Below are 24,050 nucleotides of genomic sequence, written 5' to 3' on the forward strand. Positions count from 1 at the left end.
CTGTTCAGGGCTAGCCCATAACATCAGAGGGGGCAGGAGGTACACACACTCGGCTAATTCTGCTTCAGGGCTTCACAGACAAGAGCAAAGAAAAGGTAGTCAGGGTACGAGTGGAGCTGATGGTGAATTTGATGATTCTCAGAGATCAATGAAATGGAAATTTGTAAGGTGTTTTGGCCTTTTGAAAATGACTTCAGGGGGAAAAGCATCAGAATTTCTCTCTAGAAGTGAATTGATGCTTACTGTTTGTGCGTGAGCCAAAAAGTTTGTTTTCACATTTATGAGTCATGAGCTTAAGAGACTTCAAAGACCTGATCTTGGGGCTTTCAGAATTTCCCAGATAATCTGTTTGATGCATTATTTACATTGCAGAACCTTTTGATTCAAATATGTTTCATTTGAGGGGGAAAAATTAAAATGATTGTATCTGAACTTTGATCTCTGTGATGGGCGTGGTCAGACTCAGGATACTTTTAAAGAGTGCTACTCTAGGTACCAGCCAAGTACCACCTCCTCAAGCCAAGGCATCAAGGTGTCATTAGAGAAGCGTACTGTTTTAAACAGTCTTTACTTTTCATTCACATATTTCTATCCCTCTCTCACTTGTGGCCCATCTGTCTTGTAACAGACAGTGCCAGGTCCTTCCAAGGGACTTTTCCCAGACAGCAGGCACTGACTTGTTCTCTTACACAGCCAGGTTTCTTCCACGGGAAACTGTAGCAACCGTTGCTTAAAACCTTCAGCCGTCACATTATCTTGAGCAATGGCTTCAAGGATAAAATATAAAACAACAAAACAAGAAGAACGAGAAAGTTCAACTAAAATGTAGATGTCTAACTGATGATGGAGTGATATGGAGCACAGCAAGGAGATGGGTCACGTGCCTTGAAGACTTTGCTGTAGTTAGGGGTTGCTAAATAATAGAGTTCATATATATACTTTAGTTTTGGCAAGAAGCTTTACATTTTATCCAGTTTAACAAGAGAATAGGAAAAACTTTACTGAAAGTATCCGTCCAGCCATCCACTTGCCAATAGTGCTAGTTCCTCCTGTGCTTGGGTACTGATGACATTGGCATCTTGAGCTAAGCTGTGTAAGGTAGCAAGTGTTGTAGAGCAGAGTGTATAGAACAGCATACCTGCATTCATTGTGGCCTTCCGTGTAATCTAAGTTACATTGTCCATTAATCACTTATATCTGTAACAAAAGGTTAAATGTTTTGTTCACCCAGACAACCCTGAATCTTTTTTTTTCTAGATTGTGATACCATTCTTCAGTCTCTTAATCAAAGATATTTATTTCCTCAATGAAGGCTGTGCCAACCGTCTTCCAAATGGCCACGTTAACTTTGAGGTGAGTGTAATGAAGTAGGGTACAGATATCTAGAGTAGGAATTGGGCATGGTGGCCCAGGCCTATAATCTCAGCATTTGTGAGACAGAGGCAAAAGGATTACCACAAGTTTGAGGCCAGTCTGGTCTTCACAGTGAATTTCAGGATAGCCAGTGGTACATAGTAAGAGCCTTTCTCAAAAAAATCTAAAAAATTAACATGAAGCCAGAGCATAGGAGTGGGAATAGACTTCTCAGTGCCCCAGCCAGCAGCAAGGCAGATTGGATTCGTAGCTGGCAACAGACTTGTATTCCCCTTCTGCCTGGAAGATATGAACACCACCAAGTAATGTAGTCGCCGTGCCATGCCCATCGGCACTGTCACTTAAGGGAATGCAAGTAAATCTTACCTTCCCTAGCCAGCAAATACTATGCTTAGTGAAGAAGAGAAGATGATTCCAAAGTTCCCAAACCGGGTGCATTTCAAATGGCATTGTGTCTTGCCAGGCCATAATTCTTGACACTTGCCCTTAAAATTCTTTAATTCTCTTTCAGAAATTTTGGGAACTGGCCAAACAAGTGAGTGAGTTTATGACGTGGAAACAGGTGGAGTGTCCGTTCGAGCGGGACCGGAAGGTCTTACAGTACCTGCTCTCAGTGCCCGTGTTCAGTGAAGACGGTGAGGCCTTTAGCTCGTACCTGCCCTGAATACCCCCAAATCCTGTGTCTAAATGCCTGGACTTGGTTGCCTCTAATGTATGAAGCCAGGCTTCTGAGCTGATCCACCTTTTTCTTTCTGTTTTGTGTAAAGTGTCATGATTGACCGCTAAAATGTTTTAATCAGCTAAACATAGTACATTTAAACATCCTTCCCAATGCCTGTTCTGCAAAATGATGCATGTGAAAGGAGAGCTATTGAAGAATCTTTCAGGACGTTGTGGAAAGTCTTGGCCTGTTAAAGCCTTGGGCAATAGAGACAGAAACATGATTGATTCTGCATAGGAAGATTCACCAGTAGAGTCTGTAGAAAACCTGGGAACTTACTCTATGAGTTATTGTCTCCTCATGGTGTGTTGATGGTGTCTGCCCAACCACCATTTTGAATTCATATTGCCTGTTTCAGGGGGTGAGGAGACTTGATTGTTTTCATCTCTGTAAATAAGATTGACAACAACTTTTTACAATTTTGATATGATTTTCTTTCTGATTTAAACAACCTACACATGATTTTTATTAAAGTTCTAGGGGTGCCAGGAAAGAGCCATGACTCTTTCCTTTGCAAAGACTATCAATCTAAGTGTTTGACAGCACTGTATAGTTTGCATTTTGAAAGCTTTTTGCCTCATAAATTCTTGGTTAATTAAGTGCATTTTCAGCTTAGAGCCCTGGGGTTTTGTTGAGGTGGCCAATCAGAAGCAAAGTGGGGTTCTGTGTTTTTCATGACTCCTAATCCAGTGTATCTGAAGGGTGTGCTGGAGGTTAGGTTCAAATTGAGCAGGTCGTCTAGCAATGGGGGTGAAGGCATCAGGAGAAGGCTTCCATCATAGCTCATTCTTTCCTTTGGTTGATTGTAGCTCTCTACTTGGCTTCCTATGAGAGTGAAGGACCTGAAAATAATATAGAGAAGGACAGATGGAAGTCTTTAAGGTGAGTCTCAGTGCTTCTCGCTGGACGAGTCTAAAGGAAACGCCAGTTCCACCTTGAGAGCCATATGTGTGCCTTGTGTGGGAGGGCCCTGCCTACCTGTTCAAGTTGGTTGTCTTCTCTTCAGTTCACAGAGTCTCTGTGGCCTCAGGAACAGTTTCCCCCTCATGTCAAATCTCTCTTACCCGCCAATCCTGCAGCCGCTCAGACCCAACGGAGTAAACACACAGAGACTTTGATTGCTTACAAACTGTATGGCCATGGTGGCAGGCTTCTTGCTAAACTGTTCTTATATCTTAAATCAACCCATTTCTATTAATCTATAAGTTGCCACGTGGCTCGTGGTTTACCGGTATCTTAACATCTGCTTCTCATCATGGCGGCTGGGAGCATCTCTCTTCCTCAGCCTTCCACTTCCCAGAATTCTGTTCTCTGCTTGTCCCACCTATACTTCCTGCCTGGCTACTGGCCAATCAGTGTTTTATTTATTAACCAATCAGAGCAACACATTTAACATACAGAACATCCCAGAGCTGTGTGTGTGTGTGTGTGTGTGTGTGTGTGTGTGTGTGTGTGCATGCCTCTTTCACCGTTGCTAGTAGTCCCCCTGAGAGTGAGCACAAGGGCATGCCCCATGGCTGCTCCTACCCTAGACACTTGGACTCCATGACTCCTCAGCCCCAGTTCCTATACTATGATTGAATGATGTTGGGACATTGCAGGTCCTGGCCAAGGCCTAGCAGCCATAGAAAGGATAAAAGCGAGAAATTGAGCTCTTATAAAACCATGTCAGTGAACACAGTTCCTGCCTGAAAACTTGTCTGTGTGTTGGCTTTGAAGCAGTGGACTGCTTGGCCATAGATGCTCTTTGTGCTATTTCTAGATTCAGACACATCAGTGCAGATGTGAGTCCACATCTGAGGATAAACACCTTCCTTATCATCCACGGTTTTCCTTCAGGGGTCATATTGTGGAAGTTGCCTTTACCTACTAAGTAAATTGTGCTGGCAAGTTTTATGTCAACGACACAAACTAGAATCGTTTTGGAAGAGGAAACCTAATTGAGAAAATGCCCCCACCTGATTGGCCTGTGATGAATTTTCTTGATTGATGATTGACATGAAAGGGCCCAGCCCATTGAGGCCAGAGCCAATTCTGGGCTAGTGGTCCTGAGTGCTATAAGAAAGTAGGCTGGGCAAGCCATGAGGAGTTAGCCAGTACTCTGCACTTCTCTGCTGTCTCTGGATCAAAGTCTGACCTCCAGGTGCTTGCCATGACTTCCTTTGATGATGTGGAAATATCAGCCAAATACATCCTTTCCTCCCAAGTTGCTTATGATCGTAGTGTTTTATCACAGCAACTGAAGCCAGACACAAACCTGTATAGTATCATGCACATGTCACACATGTATCAAAGTTGGTTGTCATTATAGATTTGCTATAAGCAGTGCTTTGGCTGTCTCCATTAACAGCTGTTTAAGGGTTTAGCAGTTTACCTGCAGGACTGCTAAGGCTCCAGTCCTTGATTTCCACCCTATCGTTTCAACTATGTAAAAATACATTGAATGTATAGGAGAGACTAGCACTAAACAAGCAATCTGAGCCGATTTGATACAAGTGGTCCTCTGCCTTCTGCCTTCCAGATCCAGCCTGTTGGGCAGAGTTTAACATATGGAGACTGTTGTTGCTGCTGCTGCTGCTACTGCTGCTGCTGCTGCTGCATCAAACAGACCCTGGAGGGCCTGGCCTTTGTGTTCTGGCATCTAGTACTAGGAACAATCGTGCAGACCCTGCAAGCAAGCCCAACTGCGGAGCAGATGGAAAACTCATTTCCTACAACCGACAGATGGACTCGGAGTTTTGAGACTGAAATGTTCACTGAAGACACTTGAGAAAGAAGCCTCTGAAAGTCCCGTCCCGGCTCTGCACATGACTCATCTCCTGGAATTTCCATGTGAATCACAGCTCTGCACCTGGATGGAGTTTTCTTTTGTGTGTGTGTGGTTTTTTTTTTAATTTGCTTGAACATTTGCTGCTAATGGAACTTACCCAGCTGATTGCTGGCTATATGAGAGCCCATGGTTTTTGTTGTTGTTGTTGTTGTTTGTTTGTTTTTATTTAAATGAAAAAGGGAGAGGAGGGAAGGGAAACACCCCTTCCTCCCAGTGTCCCCCCACCCAGTTTGGATCCCAGACCTCTGCTTGATCAGGATTCCATTGAGGGCAAAGACATGGGGGAGTCTGCTGAGGGCCTTCTTCCCTTTAGCGTGTACAGCATTGTAAACATCTCTCCTCCCCCTTCCTCCAAGGTTTTGAGTTGGCTGCTGGTTAGCACACTCCTCCTTGTCCATATAAGTTATTTAATATAATAATGAAGCGCAACACTGTGGTAGGAAAATAGCCACTAGGAAAAAAACAAAGCTGAGTTCGGCCCTGTTGGACTGCCCGTCCTGCTGGAAGGATGGTGTTTTCTTTGCCCTTCTGAGCTGTTTACAACTGACCACTGTGTTCTGTAGATGTATTTTTCAGTAGTTTTTGTTTTCGTTGTTACTTAGTTTTCCATAACACCCCATCCCATCCCTGTAAATGTAAATGATCTGACATTAAGGGTCTCGGGGGGAGGGGGGAGAATCCGTGACATAACCACAATTGTTTTTAACTAACTTACTTTTCATTATTTTTGGGAGTCTGTTGGTGACTAAACATGTAAACAAGGGGTAAATTGGAAATGTTACCTCCTCCCTTCTAGCAGTGAACAGAACCAATGAAAACCAGGTTGCTGTTAACTCTGATCAATCTAATTGTAAACTGGTTCGCCTGGTTAACATCTAAATAGGTCCGTAGTTGCTCGGCAAGCAGCGATTGTGTATACTCTAGGAGAATTTTAGAGTAGTGAGCCCAGCTAATGATAATGCACAATGCCAAGTTCCAACCCCAGACATGTTCATTAACCTTTCTGACGCTGTTTTGAGAATCAGCATGTCCTCAGCGTGCATTGTCTCAACAGGCCTGAACTGTCTCCAAGTCGTCCCTTTACAACGTCAATACATTTTACACTCTGCAGCCAAGAGTTGTGGTGTCTTTCTTTGCTTTGTGGATGGAATTGTGGGTGGATAGGTCATTGGACGGGTTCAAAATGTGTGCGCTCCCAAAGGAGTGGTCTTAGGACTGTAGGAATGGAAGGGCATGTGTGTTCTAAAAAGAAATCCTAGCAGGCATTTTCCAGACACTTTCTAAGGTGTTTAAGCACGGATTCTGCCCTTGTCACTCTACCCTAAGGTACACAACAGGAAATGGGTATGTTCTGAAAATAATTTGTCAAAGGCCACAGAGCTAATGAGAGGCACAGGGTTAAACTAGGCCTTTTAATCCAGAGCCCAGGCATTAAACCACCAGGGCATCCCAAGCTTTTGTACCCTTGCAGATAGCTTGGGGAGTCTTGTTTCCCTGAAGATTTTCAACCTGCAGGACTGGAGTGGGACCCATGTGATGCCGAGGCCCTGGATCCAGCTTAGGCTCCAGGCTTCCTTGTCTCATTTGTACCTGAAGATTTACATTGGTAGAAGTGACTGAGTAATGCCACAGAGAACCAGCCAGTGAAAGAGATCTTACATTTCTTCAGAGATGAGGACAGGACATGCTAGTGAGGACTAGAGGGGGGGGAATCAATAGGTACAGGAGGCAGACATAGAAGTGAAACAGAGGCCCTGCCCTCTAGGGAGGCTTCTTTAGGAAAGACATGGCAATGTAAACGTTAATCACTAATTCTTGGGGCCTGGAGTGGTCCTTAGGTGCCCTGCAATGATGAAGACAGGAGAAATGCTATCTGGGAGTTAGATGATGATGAGAGCCAGTGGGACACACTAGAGATTAGTTGGGTGGCCTATCCAGCCTGGGAGGGTTTGTCTTTCACCAGCCAGCCAGGTTCTTAGACGTTAAAACGTCTTACAGAAAACTTTAAAGTGTGGTGGATACAGCTCTACCATACTGTCCCATTCTTCCTGTGCTGTCTTTCCCTGGCCTCCATAATTGTAACTGAGAGTGGCAATGTTTATAGTTCGCCTGTCTATTGTCAGGGGTGGACAAATCTAGCCAGTCACTTGTTCTCTGTGGCCTACAGGTAACAGGTTGAAAAACTTAAAAAAAAAAAAAAGAAGCAATTATATTTCATACCATATGGAAATGATGTGAACTTCAAATTTCAGCGTCCATAAATAAAGATTTAAGGGACCCACGGCCATGCTAGCCATTTACGTGTTTCACTTGAGGCTGTTTTCTTCTTAAACCATAGTGTTATGGTTGTGGCAGAGACTAACACAGCCCCAAAGCCACAGATTTGCACTTTGTCCCTTTATGGAAGTTTGCCTGATCTAAGTAGTTCTTTTGGTTCAAGTTTTCAAGACTGCTACACTTGTGACCTTAGATACCTAAATATGGCCAGTGATTTTTTTTTCTAAAGTCTTAAGACTAGATATGTGATTCTAAGGCAGTTTAAAGAGAAGGTTTTCTGTTATGTTGTACTCTCCAGGTGAGCCAGAGGTTCCAACCATGTGCGGACTTTTATGGAATCTACTGAGTATCTCTCCCTTTTGTGTCACATGTGCATGTGGCTTTCACAGCAGTTTAGTAGATACATTTACAATTTGTGTGGTTGGCTGTGGAAGCCTTCGTAAAGGCAAGGCTAAACTGCACTAGGCGATGTCAGTAGTTCTGTTGAGGCATGCCTGCCACACATTCCAAACCTACCGGGCTTTGAGCTGGGGCCTGGCTGGCGACTGGCAGAAGATGGGTGTAGGTAGATAACAGGCGAGGATATGCCACGACTTGAAAGAACCCCTTGCTTTTGAGGACACAGCCCAGTTCACTTGTGGGGGGTGGTGGTGGTGGCCTGTTTTCCATATCTAACAAAGATACCTCAATTAACACCCCGCTGTCACTTTTTTCATATTCACCTTCTCTTTTCCTGGGCTGGAAGCTCGGATTTCCAAGTCTACCTCTCTCCTAGCACTCCTTGTTCTGTGGGCACATCCATGTTCTCACTGCTGTCCACCTGCTCCTGTGTGAAGAAGACTCCATCATCAGAAGCTGAGCTGCTCAACTGTACATGGAGCTGGAGATTTTTTTTTTTTTTCCGAGACAGGGTTTCTCTGTGTAGCTTTGCACCTGTCCTGGATCTCGCTCGGTAGACGAGGCTGGCCTCGAACTCACAAAGATCCGCCTGGCTCTGCCTCCCAAGTGCTGGGATTAAAGGTGTGCGCCACCACCACCTGGCGGAGCTGGAGATTATGAGTGGCCTCCACCATTCACGGATGCTTTTGGCTTCCCCTGTCGTTCTCAATGCAAAGCCACGCTGGCCTGTGTTCCAAGACACCCCGACTATTCTAAGGAAAGAGTACCAGATGGAGACTAAACCAGTGGTTTAGGCCGGTTTTCTGCTATAGCTAAGGGTTCAAAGGAACTCCTGAATGTGTTTCCTGAGTAAGAATGGGGTCCGTGACCTGGAAACTACTAACTAAACATAAAACTCAAAGATATGACCATGCTGAGTCCATGAGCTTTATTTCCCCTCAGGAAGTTAGAAAGGCAAAGCTTTGGCCAGACTTTGGCTTCTAGAGATGGGTGAAAAGTGAGGCCTTTCTGGTTATTTCAAACCGAAGGGTTGTTTGCTTGTTTGTGGTGTGTGTGTGTGTGTGTGTGTGTGTGTGTGTGTGTGTGTGTGTGTGTGTGTGTGTGTGTGATCAGATGGCTGAAAGTTGCCTCTATTCTCTGCTTCATCTAGTCAAGGTCACCTGACTCTACTCAGTCCTGACAGGGATGTTGGGATTGAAGATTTATGTCTCCAAGTCTATGGTTTAGGAATTGTCATTCAAAACTGCAGACAGGGTCTACGTGAAATAGAAGAGCCCAATTCTGTACTTACGAACCAAAGCCTTTTAGAAGATTGTTTACTCTTTCCTTCCTTCCTTTCACTTCATTCAGTGAAGAAATTCCCAGGTAGCTGACTCCCCTCCAGTATGAGCAGCCATTTGTAGGCGTCCTTTCTGCCTCCTTGCTATGGAAGGGTGTATTGTCGTCGGCAGGACGAGGCAGCTGTTCTAGAATATTGTCAACTGTGTGAGTTGTCCAACTCAGCACTTCCAGAGAAAAGTGTGGACATCCTAAGGGAACTGAAGGAGGCATACGAATTAGAATGAAGACTGAAATTACACATTGTACCCCTTGATGGGACACCAAACATGCCCTCTACCTAAGCTGGGTTTGTTTTCTCTCCCTTGCCGCCCACGCTGCTTAGGGAAATGAAAGTGTGAAATCATTTGTCTCCTGATGAGTCACTGTGGCAAAGTAAGTTCAGCAGAATGAGTTGTCAAGTCAGTTGAGACGAAGTGGTCAGAGGACAGGCATTGTGTTTTGTTTTTTTTCTCAAGTGATTACGAATCCTAAGTGCAGATGGATGGTGATATGGAGATAATGTGTATTTGGAAAGCATACACATGAGCAAGACAGTTCTTAGGCTCGTCAACATCTAGGAGTCACAGATTTCATTTTCTTTAGTTAAATAATTAACATATCTGGGTTTGGGAAATCAAATAAATCAAAGTGATTCTAATACAACCATTTTGGGTGGCACTGCCCCTACAGAGACCAGCAAAGAAAATCCAAGCTAGTGTGCTTTTTTAAAAAAAAAATGGTTAAGTTGTTCATACTCCCATGTAGTTATTAGTACATGACTTTAAGTCCATTCTTAACAATGATATAAAAACCCAGCAAAGTGATTAATACGGTTTAGGGACATGGGATAAGTTTGAAACATCTTCTAGGAAAGCACTGGACCATGACTGAGGACTAATTAGTGAACCTCACTCCAATCAGTTTTCTGGGACTTTGGGGGAAGTTTCCTCCCTCTGAACCTCAGGATCTTCTTTGTGGATAATGGGTCTGGATTAACTGAAGCAGAATGGACTTGGGGGTCTAAAGGTCTTTAGTATTAGAATGGACTTTCTCAGCTTGCTGGATTCAAAGGTGAATTAGCAAGTAAATGCAGCATCCTGTTTGTACACTGCCACCTTCCCTTCTGCCTGAGTCCCTTTGTGTTTTGTTTAATTGTGTTTGTACAGGGAAAGAGCAAGAGGCTAATTGCTCCTACTTGGTACCATACAAAGGCATGATAAAGTCTCGGTTCCCCCCTCCAGCTGCACGCCATGAAACAAGATAGATTTCTTCATAGAAAAGAGTGGTTGTTACCCAGCCCAGAAATGGAAAATAGGCTTGTGCAAGATCCGTTATATAATTTCAAGGTGCCAGGTTGAGAAAGTACAAGGATCACACAGATGACTCTGTTGTATAGAACACATCTTTGTCACAGCAGCTGTTAGAACAGTGCTTGCTAATATAGATAGATCGATAGATGATAGATAGATAGATAGATAGATAGATAGATAGATAGATAGATAGAAATCACAGCGTGCCTGTCCACAACTAGTTATGTGCAAAAAAGTCTTCCTTTGGCTTAGCAAAGTAAGATCTAGAGAAATGATGATCCCAGTCCTCTCTTGAATTTGCCACCATCCTTTTGGGGACACAATATGACATCCTTTGAAGGCTGCCCAGGTGGAGGTGGGCTGTAGAATATGGCATGTGTGCTAGACAATGTCCTATTACCCAAGGCAATTAGAAAGGGAATACATCATCCCTGGATGATGGAGACCTTTCCTTGTGGTTAAGTACTCAGTGAATTGTAACCTAACTAGGACTCTGTAACAGAGGCTAGATCAAAGGTGGAAAAAGACAAACACAGTCCCCCAGGTGGGGGAGTGATGGAGAGGGATATGTAAATAGTAAAGCAAACAGCTTTGGGTGAGTGAGAGAGCTTAGGAAGAGGTTAGGCATTCAGTATATCTGAGCATCTGAAATAGTCAAACTCATTTAAAACCTAATGAGAAAACAACGAAGCCAAGAAACTGGTTCTCCTGGGAACTCACAAACTATTTGCTTATAAATTAGGTATTAGGTAAGTGAATAGAACTAGATAGTGTAGAGTCGTTTTTTCAGTTATAGAAACTTCCTGAACTGACCCTGTGAATGCTGTAAAATACTAGAAAATAGGTATCAGAAGCTGCTCTCTACCCATCCCAAAACTAACAAGGCCACTGGGAAGGGCAAAGAAGAGCTGGAAACAGAATAACCCAGGGGTTTCTCAGCCTCCCCCATTTATATGGGAATATGGGGATAGCTTTGAGAACAACACCTTTCTCAGGAGCTAGGGGTCCTGGAAACTCTGGCCACCCAAGCTAATGACTTTCAGGTTCTTGTCTCATGAACGCAGAGGTTCAAATCCACAGACCATGGAAGTTCTAGAGAAAAGTTTCTTACAGATTTGTAGATGGGAACTAAGAGGAAGAAAGAGCTGTGATGTTTGAGTTAGACACAAAGTGGACAAGCAGGGATTTCATGGGAGGAGGAGTAAGGAAGCCCAGAGAATAAGCAAAGGTGTACTTTGGCTCTGGTTGGTCCCTGAAAGAGACAGAAGGGAACACAAGGGGGAAGGTTAAGCCTTTGACTCAGGACTCAGAAAGGGGGACAGTCCTAACAGACCTCAGGGAGGTTCCTGGAGACTGCACTAATGTGCAGGGATTCTGGGAAGGAACAGCATTGCTTCACTAAAAGGCTCATTACTTCTTGGGTCTCTTTAGCATGGTTTAAGGTAAATTCACCTTCCTGAAAGGTGATCCCTTGGCTAGATTTTGGCCAGCACAACTGGATTAACCCTCAAGGGAGGAAGACAATGGCATGTTTTGTCTAGAGGTAAATCCCATTCTTTGCCTGGGAGGCTGCAAGCTTCCCTTGTGTTTTAATACTTTAACACCTCTAGAAAGTTCCAGACTAGAAAATGTTTTCTCTCCTCCTGGCATGTCCAACATGCAGTTGACAAAGCCCGATTCCACTAGAGATAGCTATGAATGTGGTCTGACACAAAGTTGGAAACTTACTTTAAATATTATGAGATTTGTGCAGATTCACTGGTGGTGGTTGGTGGTGGAGGTGGTGGAGGTGGTGGTGGTGGTGGTGGTGGTGGTGGTGGTGGTGGTGGTGGAGGTGGTAGAGGTGGAGGTGGAGGTGGTAGAGGGTGGTGGTGGTGGTGGTGGTGGTGGTGGTGGAGGTGGTGGTGGTGGTAGAGGTGGTGGTGGTGGTGGTGGTGGAGGGTGGTGGTGGTGGTGGTGGTGGTGGGGTGGGTGGTGGTGGTGGTGGTGGTGGGTGGTGGTGGTGGGTGGTGGTGGTGGTGGTGGTGGTGGTGGTGGTGGTGGTGTGTCTGCACTCATAAAGGCCAGAGGACAACCCTGGCTGTCATCTTAGGCACCACCCATATTATGTTGTTTTTGTAACCAAGTCTGTCACTGGACAGGAGCTCCTCAGCTTGCAACAAGTACCCAGAGATGTTCCTTCTCCAGCTCCCTAGCACTAGGATTATGCTGTGGGCCACCATGCCCGTTTTTAAAACATGCATTCTAAGGATCGCACAGGTCCTCATGCTTACAGGACTAACAAGCTTCCGATGAGCCATCACCTCAGCCTAATGTTTTTTTGTTTGTTTGTTTTTGTTTTTGTTTTTTAAATTCAATTTGGTTCTGCAGTTTTCAAGAGTAAACTTAATCGATGACAATGCCATCATGTTGTAATGTCAACAGGCTGGGCACTCTGGCTAGGGTATTCTTATACAATTAGTCACAGAGACTAATCCAATCCTGCTGTGATGGCCAGCTATGGAGTGGAATAAATGTGATATTTTAGCTCTGCCAGTTTTATAATGAAGAGTGCAGGTCTGTCACCAAAATATTCCTCTTCACAGAACACCCGCATTTAGAGAGTTCAGCACATGCAGAAAGCTCTTTAATTTTTCTCATTTTTTTTTCAGACAATCCTGCCAATGTTCTAACCCTGTTTTATTGCTACCCATGGGAACATGAAATTATAAAAAGGCTCAGTGAGGTATAATAACTAACCTTAGGGACCCCATAGCAAGATTCAAAGACAAAGATCAGAATTAAAAATTAAAATCAAATTCCTTTAGTGAAGAACAGAACATTTGCCTACCGGAGGCTGCTGGCCCCAGAGAAACGAAACGTGTATCCCATTGCCCTTTTCTCTCTCTTTTTTTTTTTGTCTTCCCCTTTGTTCCAACCCACACAGATGGACCATGATAGCCTGATCATCCTGTGCTGCGATGCCATGCTATTCCCACATAAGGTCTTCACTTTGGAGAGTGGGATTGTATCTTACTTTGCTTCCTGTTCCTGTGATAAAACACCCTCATCAAAAGCAACTTGAGAAGGAAGGGGTTCACTTGGCTTATAGGTTACACTCTGCTGTGGGATAATGCTCTTGTACACCGTAAAGATTTGTCACTCGAATTGGTTTAATGAAAAGCTGGTTGACCAGTAGCCAGGCAGAAAGTGTAGGCCGGGTGAGCAAACTGAGAATGCTGGGAAGAGGAAGGGCGGAGTCAGGAGTCGCCAGCCAGAAACAGAGGAAGCAAGATGAGAATGCTGTACTGAGAAAAGGTGCCAAAGCCACGTGGCTAAACATAGATGAGAATCATGGGTTAATTTAAGTGTAAGGGCTAGTCAGTAATAAGCCTGAGCTAATCACCGAGCAGTTACAATTAATATAAGCTTATGTGGTAATTTGGGAAGTGCCTGATGGGTAACTGGTAGTTTTTGGTGGAACAGAAACTTCCACTAACAACACTCCATCCTTGAGAGAAACCAAGGCAGGAACTCAGGGCAGGAACCCGGAGGCAGGAACTGAAGCAGAAGACGTGGAGGAGTGCTACTTACTGGCTTGTTACCCAGCAAACTTTCTTAAATATCCCAGGATCACTTGCCTAGGGCTGGTACTGCCCACAGTGGGCAGAGCCCTCTCCTCCCACATCATTAACAATCAGGACAATACCCACAGACTAATCTGATAGAGGCAATTCCTTAATTGATGGTCCTTCTTCCCAGTCCTAGTTTGTGTCAAGTTACCAACCAACACAACTGCCAAACATCTTTTTTTAAAGTCTGATTTGTTTATTACCTTCAGTTGTATCATATCTTAAGGTAAAGTGAATGGAAATTTGAAGTGTACTTTCAAATCAATGAATACAGTGAAACAGTCATATTAGAAATATGATCTAGTCTTGAGGACCAACCCACCTCAGGATGAACTACAGATGATGCAAAGAAAATGGTACATTCTTTGTTTTGGAGATGGGCATACTGAGGTCCAGAGAGTTTATGTGACATTGCACATGTGATCTAGCAAATTGGTGAGAGGACCAGGACTGAAGCCTGATCTCAATTCTTTCTTATTGTCCTGTTTAGATGAAAGTCATCCTGGAACTCAATCTGTCTGATGTTTCCCCAGTAATGGGATACAGACATTAAAAGTCAAGAGAGCAGGAAACTGCCAATGTAGCCTATTGGTGGTGTACTTGTCTTGGTCACATGAGGATCAGGGTTTTCCAGAGATGCTGTCCTACAGCAATTTAAGGAAAGACATAATGACAATAAATAGCCTATATGAGAATGGGCACAAGGTAAATGGGAAAAGAAAATAAATAAATAAACAAATTATTTTATCAAATGTATACCACTAGCCACTTAATGTTTTTTGCTAATTACTCATCAATCTTAAAACACTAGATCTCCCCACTACTCACTTTGAAGACTAGGGCGGCCTTAAATTTGAAGCAATACTCCTGCCTCTGCTTTCCAATGTGCTATGTTTATGCGCATCTTACTCTCCCAATTGTTACCATGCCAAATAGTTCCTACTCTCTCATGTCTTGGCCTAGGGTAGGTTGTATTTCTCTTTACTCACTTTCAAGTCAGGCAGAGCTCTGTGATTCCTTGTCCCCTGACATTGGGAGTGACTTTACTTCCCAGCAAGAGGTTTGCAAGCCTGTCTCTAGTTCTCTCTGGGTCTGCTGCTGCAATGCTGTGACAGAGAAGGAGGATCAAGAGAGGTCCTTGGATAACCTGGGTACCCTGGGTCCTGGGGAAATTCCCTGAGCAGAGCCCTCTTCTTCACTTAGCTATGAGTGAGGAAGATTCGTGTGGATTAGCCAGTGAAGAACAGAGGTTATTTGTTACACAGCATGGCTTGTTCTGAATGGCATAGCTCTCAGGTCTGTGCCTCTTGTGACCTTTTCATCTTATTCAAGAATCTTTGAGTTGCTCTGCCAGATCACAAAGTTATCTTTGACTCCTCTTTCATCACCTGTCCTGAAGACTGTATCTTCAAATCTGTCTAGAAACTGACCACTGCTTACCACATCCACAACTCCTATCAGGTCAACACACCACCATCTTCTGTTGGGTTCCCACAGCAGTCACCCAGACTTTGACTTCTTATGGCCTCCTAATCACACAACTGTGAGGGTGATCATTCAGAGCAGATTTCATTTACATTGCTAATACCATTGCCCATATTCTGGTGATGTTTTGTTATGCTCCAGAGTAAAACAAGGTTGCATGAGATCGACACTCCTTACTTCTCCATCCTCCCCTCCTCCCCTGTGGTCCTCCTCCCCTGTGGTCCCCCTCATGATCATTCATATACCAGATCCTATCACTTCGGCTGAGCTCTTCCCGTTACCCAGGCTCCAGACAGTCTTCCCAGGACATCATACCTCCTTTGTCTGTTGCCATCAGCTCCCTGCTTGAAAGTCTCCTCCGTGAAGCTTTCTGACCCCTTCTGCATCTTATTGTCCTGTTTAGATGAAAGTCATCCTTAGCATCCTTAGCATCTGTGCTGCTTTAGAGGAAGAAGACAAGATGTTACTGCTGCATGGTAAAGTTCTCTACTAAATTTATTTTCCTGGAGGTACTTTAAAAATTATTATTTTTGGTTAAACTTTGAAGAATTGGGTTTCCTCGTGACATTTCACACACGCGTATAATTATACTTTGTGATTATCACTCCCGACAATTACTGTCCCTCCTGCCCATCTTGTCCTCTTACTGGACCCCTTCTCCCTCCCCAATAGTCCTGCTTCTCCCTTCGTGACACAGAGCATCAATTACCGTTTCCTCTCCCCCTTCCTTTCCATTAGCTCTCTCTATCCCCTCTCTAATAGATCTTTCCCTCCTCTCTCTCCCCTTCCCATTAACTCTCATAACCACCTCTCTGCTTTCCGCTCATGGATAAGTCTATACAGTATGCATTTACATGTCTGCATCTGTACAGATTTGAATACATATTCTGCATTGAAAGAAAATAGTATTTATTGGATTTTTCTGTCTGGCTTATTTTAACATAATGATTTCTAGTTCTATTTTCCTGAAAATTTCATTTTTCATTACAGAAAAAAAATTATTTTGTATATAGCATACTTTCTTTCTCCTTTGATTTATGGATGGACGTCTAGACTGGTTCCATAGCTCTTAAATTCGCGATTAATTTCATTTACTTCAGCTTTCCTATGAAATGAAAACCATAATTATTCTTACTTAAGAAGTAAAGAAATTATGGCTTAGGGATATTAACATTTGCTTAAGGTCACAAAGCTGGTAAGTGGCAGAACTTAGATTTATCTGACTCTGACCCTTGAAATTATGATCTTGCTTCCTCTTTTATTTTCTCTCCATTAGGAACATTTCCAGTGTACATTAAAAATTGATTTTGGCAGTTTTTAAAATAGGTATTTATATCACTCTATGAGCAAATAAATTCCGATGGCATCATAGCAGTTAGGAGAGTTGTAAGCTTCTGGGCAAAGGTCCCCAAAGGGTGGAGACTAATGAGTGGTGTCCACCTGGATCTGGGTGTATAACGAATAAAGAGGTGACAGACTCCTGGCTCTGCCCTTATCTTGCTCTCATTCTCTCTCTCTTATTAATCAGGATAATGACTGGACAGGTCATGAACTGACATATCAATATTGGCAAAAAGTTTCCTTTTGTGACAATAATGAATAAAACAGGATTAAAAGCTGAAGCCTGACAGACTGAAGTTAAAACTCCAGTTTAGGTTCAAAACCCAATGTCGGGGGTGGGGAGTTAGCTCAGTGGTAGAGCGCTTGCCTAGCAAGCACAAGGCCCTGGGTTCGATCCTCAGCTCCACCAAAAAAAAAAAAAAGATAAAAAGATAAAAGAAAAAAAAAACCCAATGTCGTTCATTTGAGAGGAGAAAAAGAGGCTCCACATCTCCATGTAGGCTCCTGGTGGCTTTAATTGATTGCTCTCTTTATGAGGCATCCTCAGGGTAACACCACACCGGTGTTTTCAGCAAACATTTTAGTCCCAGTTAAGAAAACAAACAAAACCTGATTCAGTTTTTGGAGGAGGTCAGTTGCTATGGATCTATCTCATGTCAGCCTCTTGTTTTCAGTTTTGGTTACCAGGCTCTGAGAGGACACTGACAGCCTTGAGAGTAGCAGCTAGATGCTCAATCATGTGACTCAAAAGCATGTGAGAGACTTCCTAGATGCAGAGTTTGTCAAGACTCACAGCTTGGTGGGAAATTAACCCGGCTGTGTGAAAAGGTAAGAATTAGCACCAGAAGAAATTAGAGAGAGGCAGACTTCAAGGCAATGCGAAAAGTTTCCTCATCAACAAATGTACTCTTCATCCCTAGTGGTTATGGAAGACATACAGTAGACCTCATACCCTTCTCCTCTAATAGTCATTGACCTATGGGGGGGTGGGGTTTGTTCAATTATAGATGTTGATTTGTTTAATTGCAATCATTGGCATTGCTATGAATGAATGTCAGTAGTGGCCCAGAGGAAAGAGTGATTAATTCTCTTTCAAGGGGTAGGGGCACTTGATTTAAAGGATAATTAAGTATAATTTACAAACATAGTAAGAGTGTCTCTAGGGAATAAGTGCTGCAAAATTGCTTCTAAAAGGAACCAGAGATGAGCTAAGAGCATCATAGAAAAATGGGAAGAAGCCAAGCAAGGGGGTATTTTAAGTAAAATTCCAGATGCAGCTCAGTTCCCAAAGGAACTCTGAAACATGTGGTACACCCCAGAATTTGCTTGGCTTTTGCACCTGAACCCTCATTAGCTGGTTATGAGCTACCTCGATGGAGGGAGGCTGAAGATGGAAAACTTCTAGCATATCAGGTGCTGAAATTCTTTAGAGACTACATGTATAGTGTATGAGCCATTGGCATCAAGGCATGCAGAAAGAGCTTGGAGCATAGGCATATGACATAGAATACCATACATGATATCTTCTAGTAGGAGCATCAACAACATCTTTCATAACCAACATGAAAGAGAGAGTCTTCCATAAAACCAATGAACCAAGCAAAGGGACAGAGAGAATGCATGCTTAGTGGGACAGATGCAACTTCACAGGAACACAAAGGACAAACAGAACAAAAGCAGGAAGAAAGGCCAAGAGCTGACTGATGGGAGACAAAATCCCCTAGCAAGCTAGCTCAAGGGAGGCAGCAATCTCATGGAGATCTTGTTGGGGAGATGATGGTACTATGCTGCTTCCAGGAGACAAGGTTCCGGAATGCAATTCGGCATCCTGGTAATCTGGGCATTTCACAGGCAGAATGTAATGGGTTGCTACTGGTAGGTCTCTGGTAGATCTTCACTTTTCCTTGTTTAAATTCCAAGGTCAAGAATCTGCTTGATCCCTTGCTCCCTCCCCTCCCCTCATGTCTCAGCCTCATCTCACTATGTAACACCCCTGGCTGACCTGGAACTCAATATACAGACAAGGATGGCCTTGCACTCACAGGGATTCTGCATCCCAAATGCATATTTCTTAACTTGTTGGAAAGTCTGAGGCAGGTGCCTGACCGCAATGCCTACCTGGAGCAGTGCATAGCAATATGGTATAAGATACAGTGAAGATGAGAGAGAGAGAGAGAGAGAGAGAGAGAGAGAGAGAGAGAGAGAGAGAGAGAGAAATGGCTATGGTCTAGGTGTTGACTGGAAAGGATAAACTTCCCAGGAACCTGATGAAGAGGATCCTTGTATCCATTTTCTATGGCCATGTAACCAATCAATGTTGTGAGGCAGGTAAGGTGGGCTTAGCAATAAGAGCTTTAAGGAGCCTTCATGGTCTCAGTCGACAGGACTGTCTTGGAATTTACCCCAGGTGTTTCAGTTACTCCATCGAAGGCCTGGCCTCCAGCCTTCTTAATCCGTGGTAGTGTAGTCAGAAGTTTTCCTGTGTCCCGCCCAGCCTGTGGTTGGGACAAATCTCTCCCACTTGTGTCTTGAAGCTGCTTAGTCCCAAGTAAACACATAGAAGCTTATATTATTTACAAACTGGATGGCCTATAGCTCAAACTTCTCGCTAGCAAGCTCTTATAACTTAACCCATTTCTATTTATCTATAAATTGCCATGTGGCTTCATGGTTTACTGGTGTTTTCACATCTTGCTTCTGGCAGCTTCCCGCATCTCCTCTTCCTCTCCTCTCTCCAGCTGGAATGTCCTGCCTCACCGTATTCTGCCTCACCATTGGCCAAACAGCTTTATTTATCAACCAATCAGAGCAACACATATTCACAGCATACAAAAAGACATTCCATAGCACTTCCCTTTTCTGTCTAATAAAAAGGAAGGTTTTAATTTTAACATAGTAAAATTACATATAACAAAACAGTTATCAAGCAAGAAGTACAGTTACAATATCTAGTCTATATTTGGCAAATTTAAAGAAAATATTCTATCTATCCTATATTTGCGAGTCTAAGGTTTCATATCTAATTTATCTTTATCATAACCAAGGAAAATTATAATTATAATTATCTAGTCTTCAGCTACATCAAAGATCTCAGAAGGATATAATATTACCTAAGTAAACAGGAAGTGCATTGTAAGCAACTTTGAAAAATCTAGAGTGACAGAGACAGCTGGCTGCCTGGACAGACATCCAAAGCTCCTCTGTAAAGTTGGGGCATCTGTCTTCAGCCCACAGGTCTAGAGTCTTTCAATCACTTTTCTTTGTGTCCTGTAGAATGTTTGGCAGTTTCCTTTGTGAAGCAGGAACCTGAAGGACCATCTCACCTTGAAAAGTTCAGTGGTCACCTTCCTATTATTGGTCCTGCATATCCAGTCGATACAACATTTTGTCAGTCAGTCCAGGCAAGAACAATTTCTTGCCCAAATGGCCAGTTTTGCCAAGAAGAAGATAAATTCCATATAGAGTGGTCTTTGATGCCCATTTTTTTCTTTGAAGTAAATTGGTGCTTCCAGGAGCAGACCAGTCTCATTGTCCAGGAAAGTCTAAGTTTTTAAAACATGAGTGAGAGAGATTTGTCTGGACTGATGGGGGCCGGGCAGGACCCAAGAAACATTACAACTATAGGTAGTTTAGTTTATTAGCCAGTGGGTCAATACTTTGGGGTGAGTTCACCGGGGCCAGTCTTTTGTAGTCAGTTGGAGTTGTCTGGGTGATGATGGTCTTGTCTGCAGTGTGGATGATGTTCAGTCTCTTTGTGTGGTGTCCTCTCTAACTCACCAAGATGAGCTTCCTCACATGGACTTCTTTTCCAAGCGTCAAAGAAGATCAAGAAGGACACACTCTCAAGCTGCACCCCTCCACCCCGTGTGTGTGTGTGTGTGTGTGTGTGTGTGTGTGTGTGTGTGTCTGTGTGTGTGTGTGTCTGTGTGTGTGTGTGTGTCTGTGTGTGTGTGTGTGTGTGTGTGTCTGTGTGTGTCTGTGTGTGTGTGTGTGTCTGTGTGTGTGTGTCTGTGTGTGTGTGTGTGTGTGTGTGTGTCTGTGTGTGTGTGTGTCTGTGTGTGTGTGTCTGTGTGTGTGTGTGTGTCTGTGTGTGTGTGTGTGTCTGTGTGTGTGTGTGTCTGTGTGTGTGTGTCTGTGTGTCTGTGTGTGTGTGTGTGTGTCTGTGTGTGTGTGTGTGTGTGTGTGTGTGTGTGTATGTGTGTCTGTGTGTGTGTGTGTCTGTGTGTCTGTGTGTGTGTCTGTGTGTCTGTGTGTGTCTGTGTGTGTGTGTGACAATTTTAGCTGTCTTTAGTCACATGTTTAAGCCCAAGTCAAGATGGGCCCCATCTCTCAAGAAGAAGAAGAGATGCAAAGTTACCAGGTGTCTTCTTAGTCGATGATCTATTGCTGTGAAGAGACACCATGGACACAGCAACTCTTACAAAGGAAAACCATAATTTAATTACAGTTCAGACATGAACCCAGCAGGGAGGGACATTCTTATTTAAACCTCCACACTATGCAAAAATGTATATGATTGAGAAGTCTTGTTGCCATTTTTCAATTTATCCAGTCTTGCATATCAAAGAAAGGAATCTCACTTCTGTCTCACAGGCAAGGAAGTCACTGATGACTTTTTAGCATGGAGCCATATGCTGAGGTTTGTTAGGTGCCTGTGAGGTGGGGGTGGGGGCACAGATCAGGAAGACTGACTTCACTGCAGATGATGAGACAAGAGATGGACTTGTCGGGATGGGGAAGAGCACAGGGCCCAGAACAGGGACAGTTAGAATGAACAAGTGTTGATAATATTACTGCCATGCTGGGGTGAGGGGTACTGAACTTTCAGATTAAAAGCCCAGCAGGGTGGGGGTGTCCTCTTTCTCCTGAGTCCTAAATGCCTCTCCTTTCGAGGCTCTGCTGGTCTGATTTTCTTCAGAACTACTCCATCACCATTCCTTCTCACCTCCTGGTTCATCGAGATAATCGAGGCCAGCAGACATAAATCAACTCAACTCCCATGTTCTGGCACCTCCTCCCCATCTTCTTTCCAAGGGGCTCATGCCTGCACCGACATGCCTGCTTACTTAGGCTGTAGAGCGTGGACTCTTCCGGCTCAAGGCTGAGGCCTCTTCCTGTGATCCTCATTCCTTTCGCCTTGGGTCTTCTTGTTCTTTGTGCTACACAAGTTTATGGTTTCTGTAGTAGATTTTTCTCTAATGAGGAGAAAGAAAAGCACTACATGTCTTCAATACATTTTAGAGGTATGCTTTTAAATATAGTTTAGACATTTTGTACAAACGAGGTGGCCAGTAAGGAAGTGTCTTTAACTCTGGTTCTGGCTTCAGGACAGTGTGAACAGTGTTAATCCCCCCCCCCCCCCAGCCTACACAGCATCCCTATCCCCTGATAACTTTGATCTTCTACCTGAGACAGTAAGTTGTTAGTGAGGAGCTGGGCCTGACGGAAGACGGGAGTGCTGGAAGGAGATCAAAGAGTGGGCAGACATGGCTGAGGGGGTGGGAGGGACTCATCTATGTGGAAACATGAAAGCAAACTTGCTAGGCAGTGACTAATGATATGATAACTGTCTACAAACACCGAGTGTGTGTGAGATGGGAGTGCCAAGAAGGCATTGCCTCACTCAGCACAGATACCATCTGAGCAGTAGCCAGGCAGACAGAGATGCCGACGGAGCATCTGGAATTACAGGGGCGGGGGAATAGAGACTGAAGGGATTTCACAAAGTCTGCTTCCTTTCTGAGGACAACATTCGCCTGTCTGCCCACTCACCTATTTATTCCCCCTTTTCCCAGTAAACTTTAAATTCCTCACAAGAGCTCCTTTTTCTTGGTTTTCTTCATCCCTGAATGACCGTCTTGAATTCTCTCCGTTGTTTCTTTCCAACAATGTTCTCCCAAGTAGTGATTGCCAGAGCCAAAGCAAGAGCATGTTACCAAGTAAGTTAACTGCCACACACACCCCATGATATAGGGTTGTGAGGGATCCACAGCAGCCTTGCTATTGTACCTGAAGATACTGTTGATACTGGAGGCATCCCATCCGAGAGAGTGAAGATGCCTCTGTATAGTCCTTTATGACTCTCCTCATGTATTCTCTCGTCTCCCGTGTGACTCTGAACCGCCCATCTGCTAGCATCTTTGTGGGTCCCCAGGGGGTGTGGTATACTCACTGCAAATACTGAACATGGTCCCTCTTGTCAAGAAATCAAATGGAATCAAATCGGGATGAAATGCTTGAAGAAGAGTTCAAGAAGGCTGAGACTACTGTGGAGCCATGGGGATGGAAGGCAGAAAGTTACTGAATGTGAGGCTGACCGAGGAGAAAGCGTGAGTCCGCCTGTGACCCCTGTGACGCTGCCCTCGCTCCCACGGTGCCAGTGAAAGCTCAGGGAGGATTAGCAGCCGCAAGAGAAGACTATACATCCTCCTTTCAGAATAACCCGAAACACCTTGAACAGGATGGATTCAGAGCCATCAACGCTAAAAACAAAACGGCTCTGATGAGAAAGGGCCTTTACTGCCCTCTCGTGGTGAATGCAGGACAGCGCTGAAGGAACCAAACGGGACTTGTTCTAAGTTGTGGGAGGCTGGAAGCCGTTCTATTTGAAAGTGAGCATTCCGGCTAAAGGCCTTCATTTAATTGCGGGACGATCAGGGTTTGGAACTCTTCTGAACTCTCTAGTTTTATGAATTCTCAACCAGTTGGTTTCTTGATTTCTACTTCTTTCTCTTATAGTCGACGAGAGGGACATCTTTGGTGAAATGCTGCCATCTTGTGGTAACTGTGAGAAGAAGTGTGGCATTTCCGGGCATGTATGTATGGTCAGCTTTGTGAGCCACCTAGACCCCTGAAGTCGGAATTCATCCTTAGGAAAACTGAGATTCCAGTTGAATAGACCTTGGCATTAGTATCTTCTTTTTTGTAGAAAAACGGAATCTGTGACTTTTGAACTGTAGTCTGGCTACTTCTGTGTGAATGGATAAATTTCTCAGCCTTATCCACATCAGCAACACACACACACACACACACACACACACACACACACACACTATTTCCCCCCTTTCTCACCAAAGCTTCTTGTACTTCCCCATCCCCTCAGGAGGAAAACAAAATGTGTCCATCATTTTTTAATTCACCCTGGCCATTAAAAAAAAAAAAAGGCAATTCTTCTCTGCTCCCATCTCCAGCAGATTATTCAGATCTTCTCCCCCAGCCTTCCTCCCCACTCATCCTGTTATCCCAGCCACAACTTCAGGGAGTATTCTCTGGGAACCCACCAGTCAAGCCTGCAGAGAAGCAAGGAGGTCAATGAAGCAGGCAGGCCGGCTGGCAGGCAGGCAGGCAGGCAGGCAGGCAGGCAGGCAGGCAGGCAGGCAGGC

The 24,050-nt window shown here is 44.1% G+C and overlaps 1 protein-coding gene and 1 non-coding gene across 3 annotated transcripts in view; both read left to right on the forward strand.

The window, feature by feature from the left end:
- The window catches only part of Rasgef1b (RasGEF domain family member 1B), a 34,695-nt gene extending 28,653 nt beyond the window's left edge, over positions 1 to 6,042 (forward strand). For both annotated transcript variants that reach the window (XM_036201453.1, XM_036201454.1), the window contains exons 11-14: positions 1,258 to 1,353; positions 1,886 to 2,009; positions 2,905 to 2,977; positions 4,617 to 6,042. In XM_036201453.1, coding sequence (XP_036057346.1) covers positions 1,258 to 1,353; positions 1,886 to 2,009; positions 2,905 to 2,977; positions 4,617 to 4,641 — 318 coding nt within the window. In that variant the 3' untranslated portion in view covers positions 4,642 to 6,042. The remainder of the gene's footprint in view (positions 1 to 1,257; positions 1,354 to 1,885; positions 2,010 to 2,904; positions 2,978 to 4,616) is intronic.
- A 10,960-nt stretch (positions 6,043 to 17,002) lies between these two features.
- Positions 17,003 to 17,077, forward strand: Trnaa-agc. The gene has a single exon. It is a non-coding gene; the product is annotated as a tRNA-Ala (tRNA).
- The last annotated feature ends 6,973 nt before the right edge of the window (positions 17,078 to 24,050 follow it).

The sequence above is a fragment of the Onychomys torridus genome, chromosome 10, assembly GCF_903995425.1.
Source record: "Onychomys torridus chromosome 10, mOncTor1.1, whole genome shotgun sequence".
Taxonomy (NCBI): Eukaryota; Metazoa; Chordata; class Mammalia; order Rodentia; family Cricetidae; genus Onychomys; species Onychomys torridus.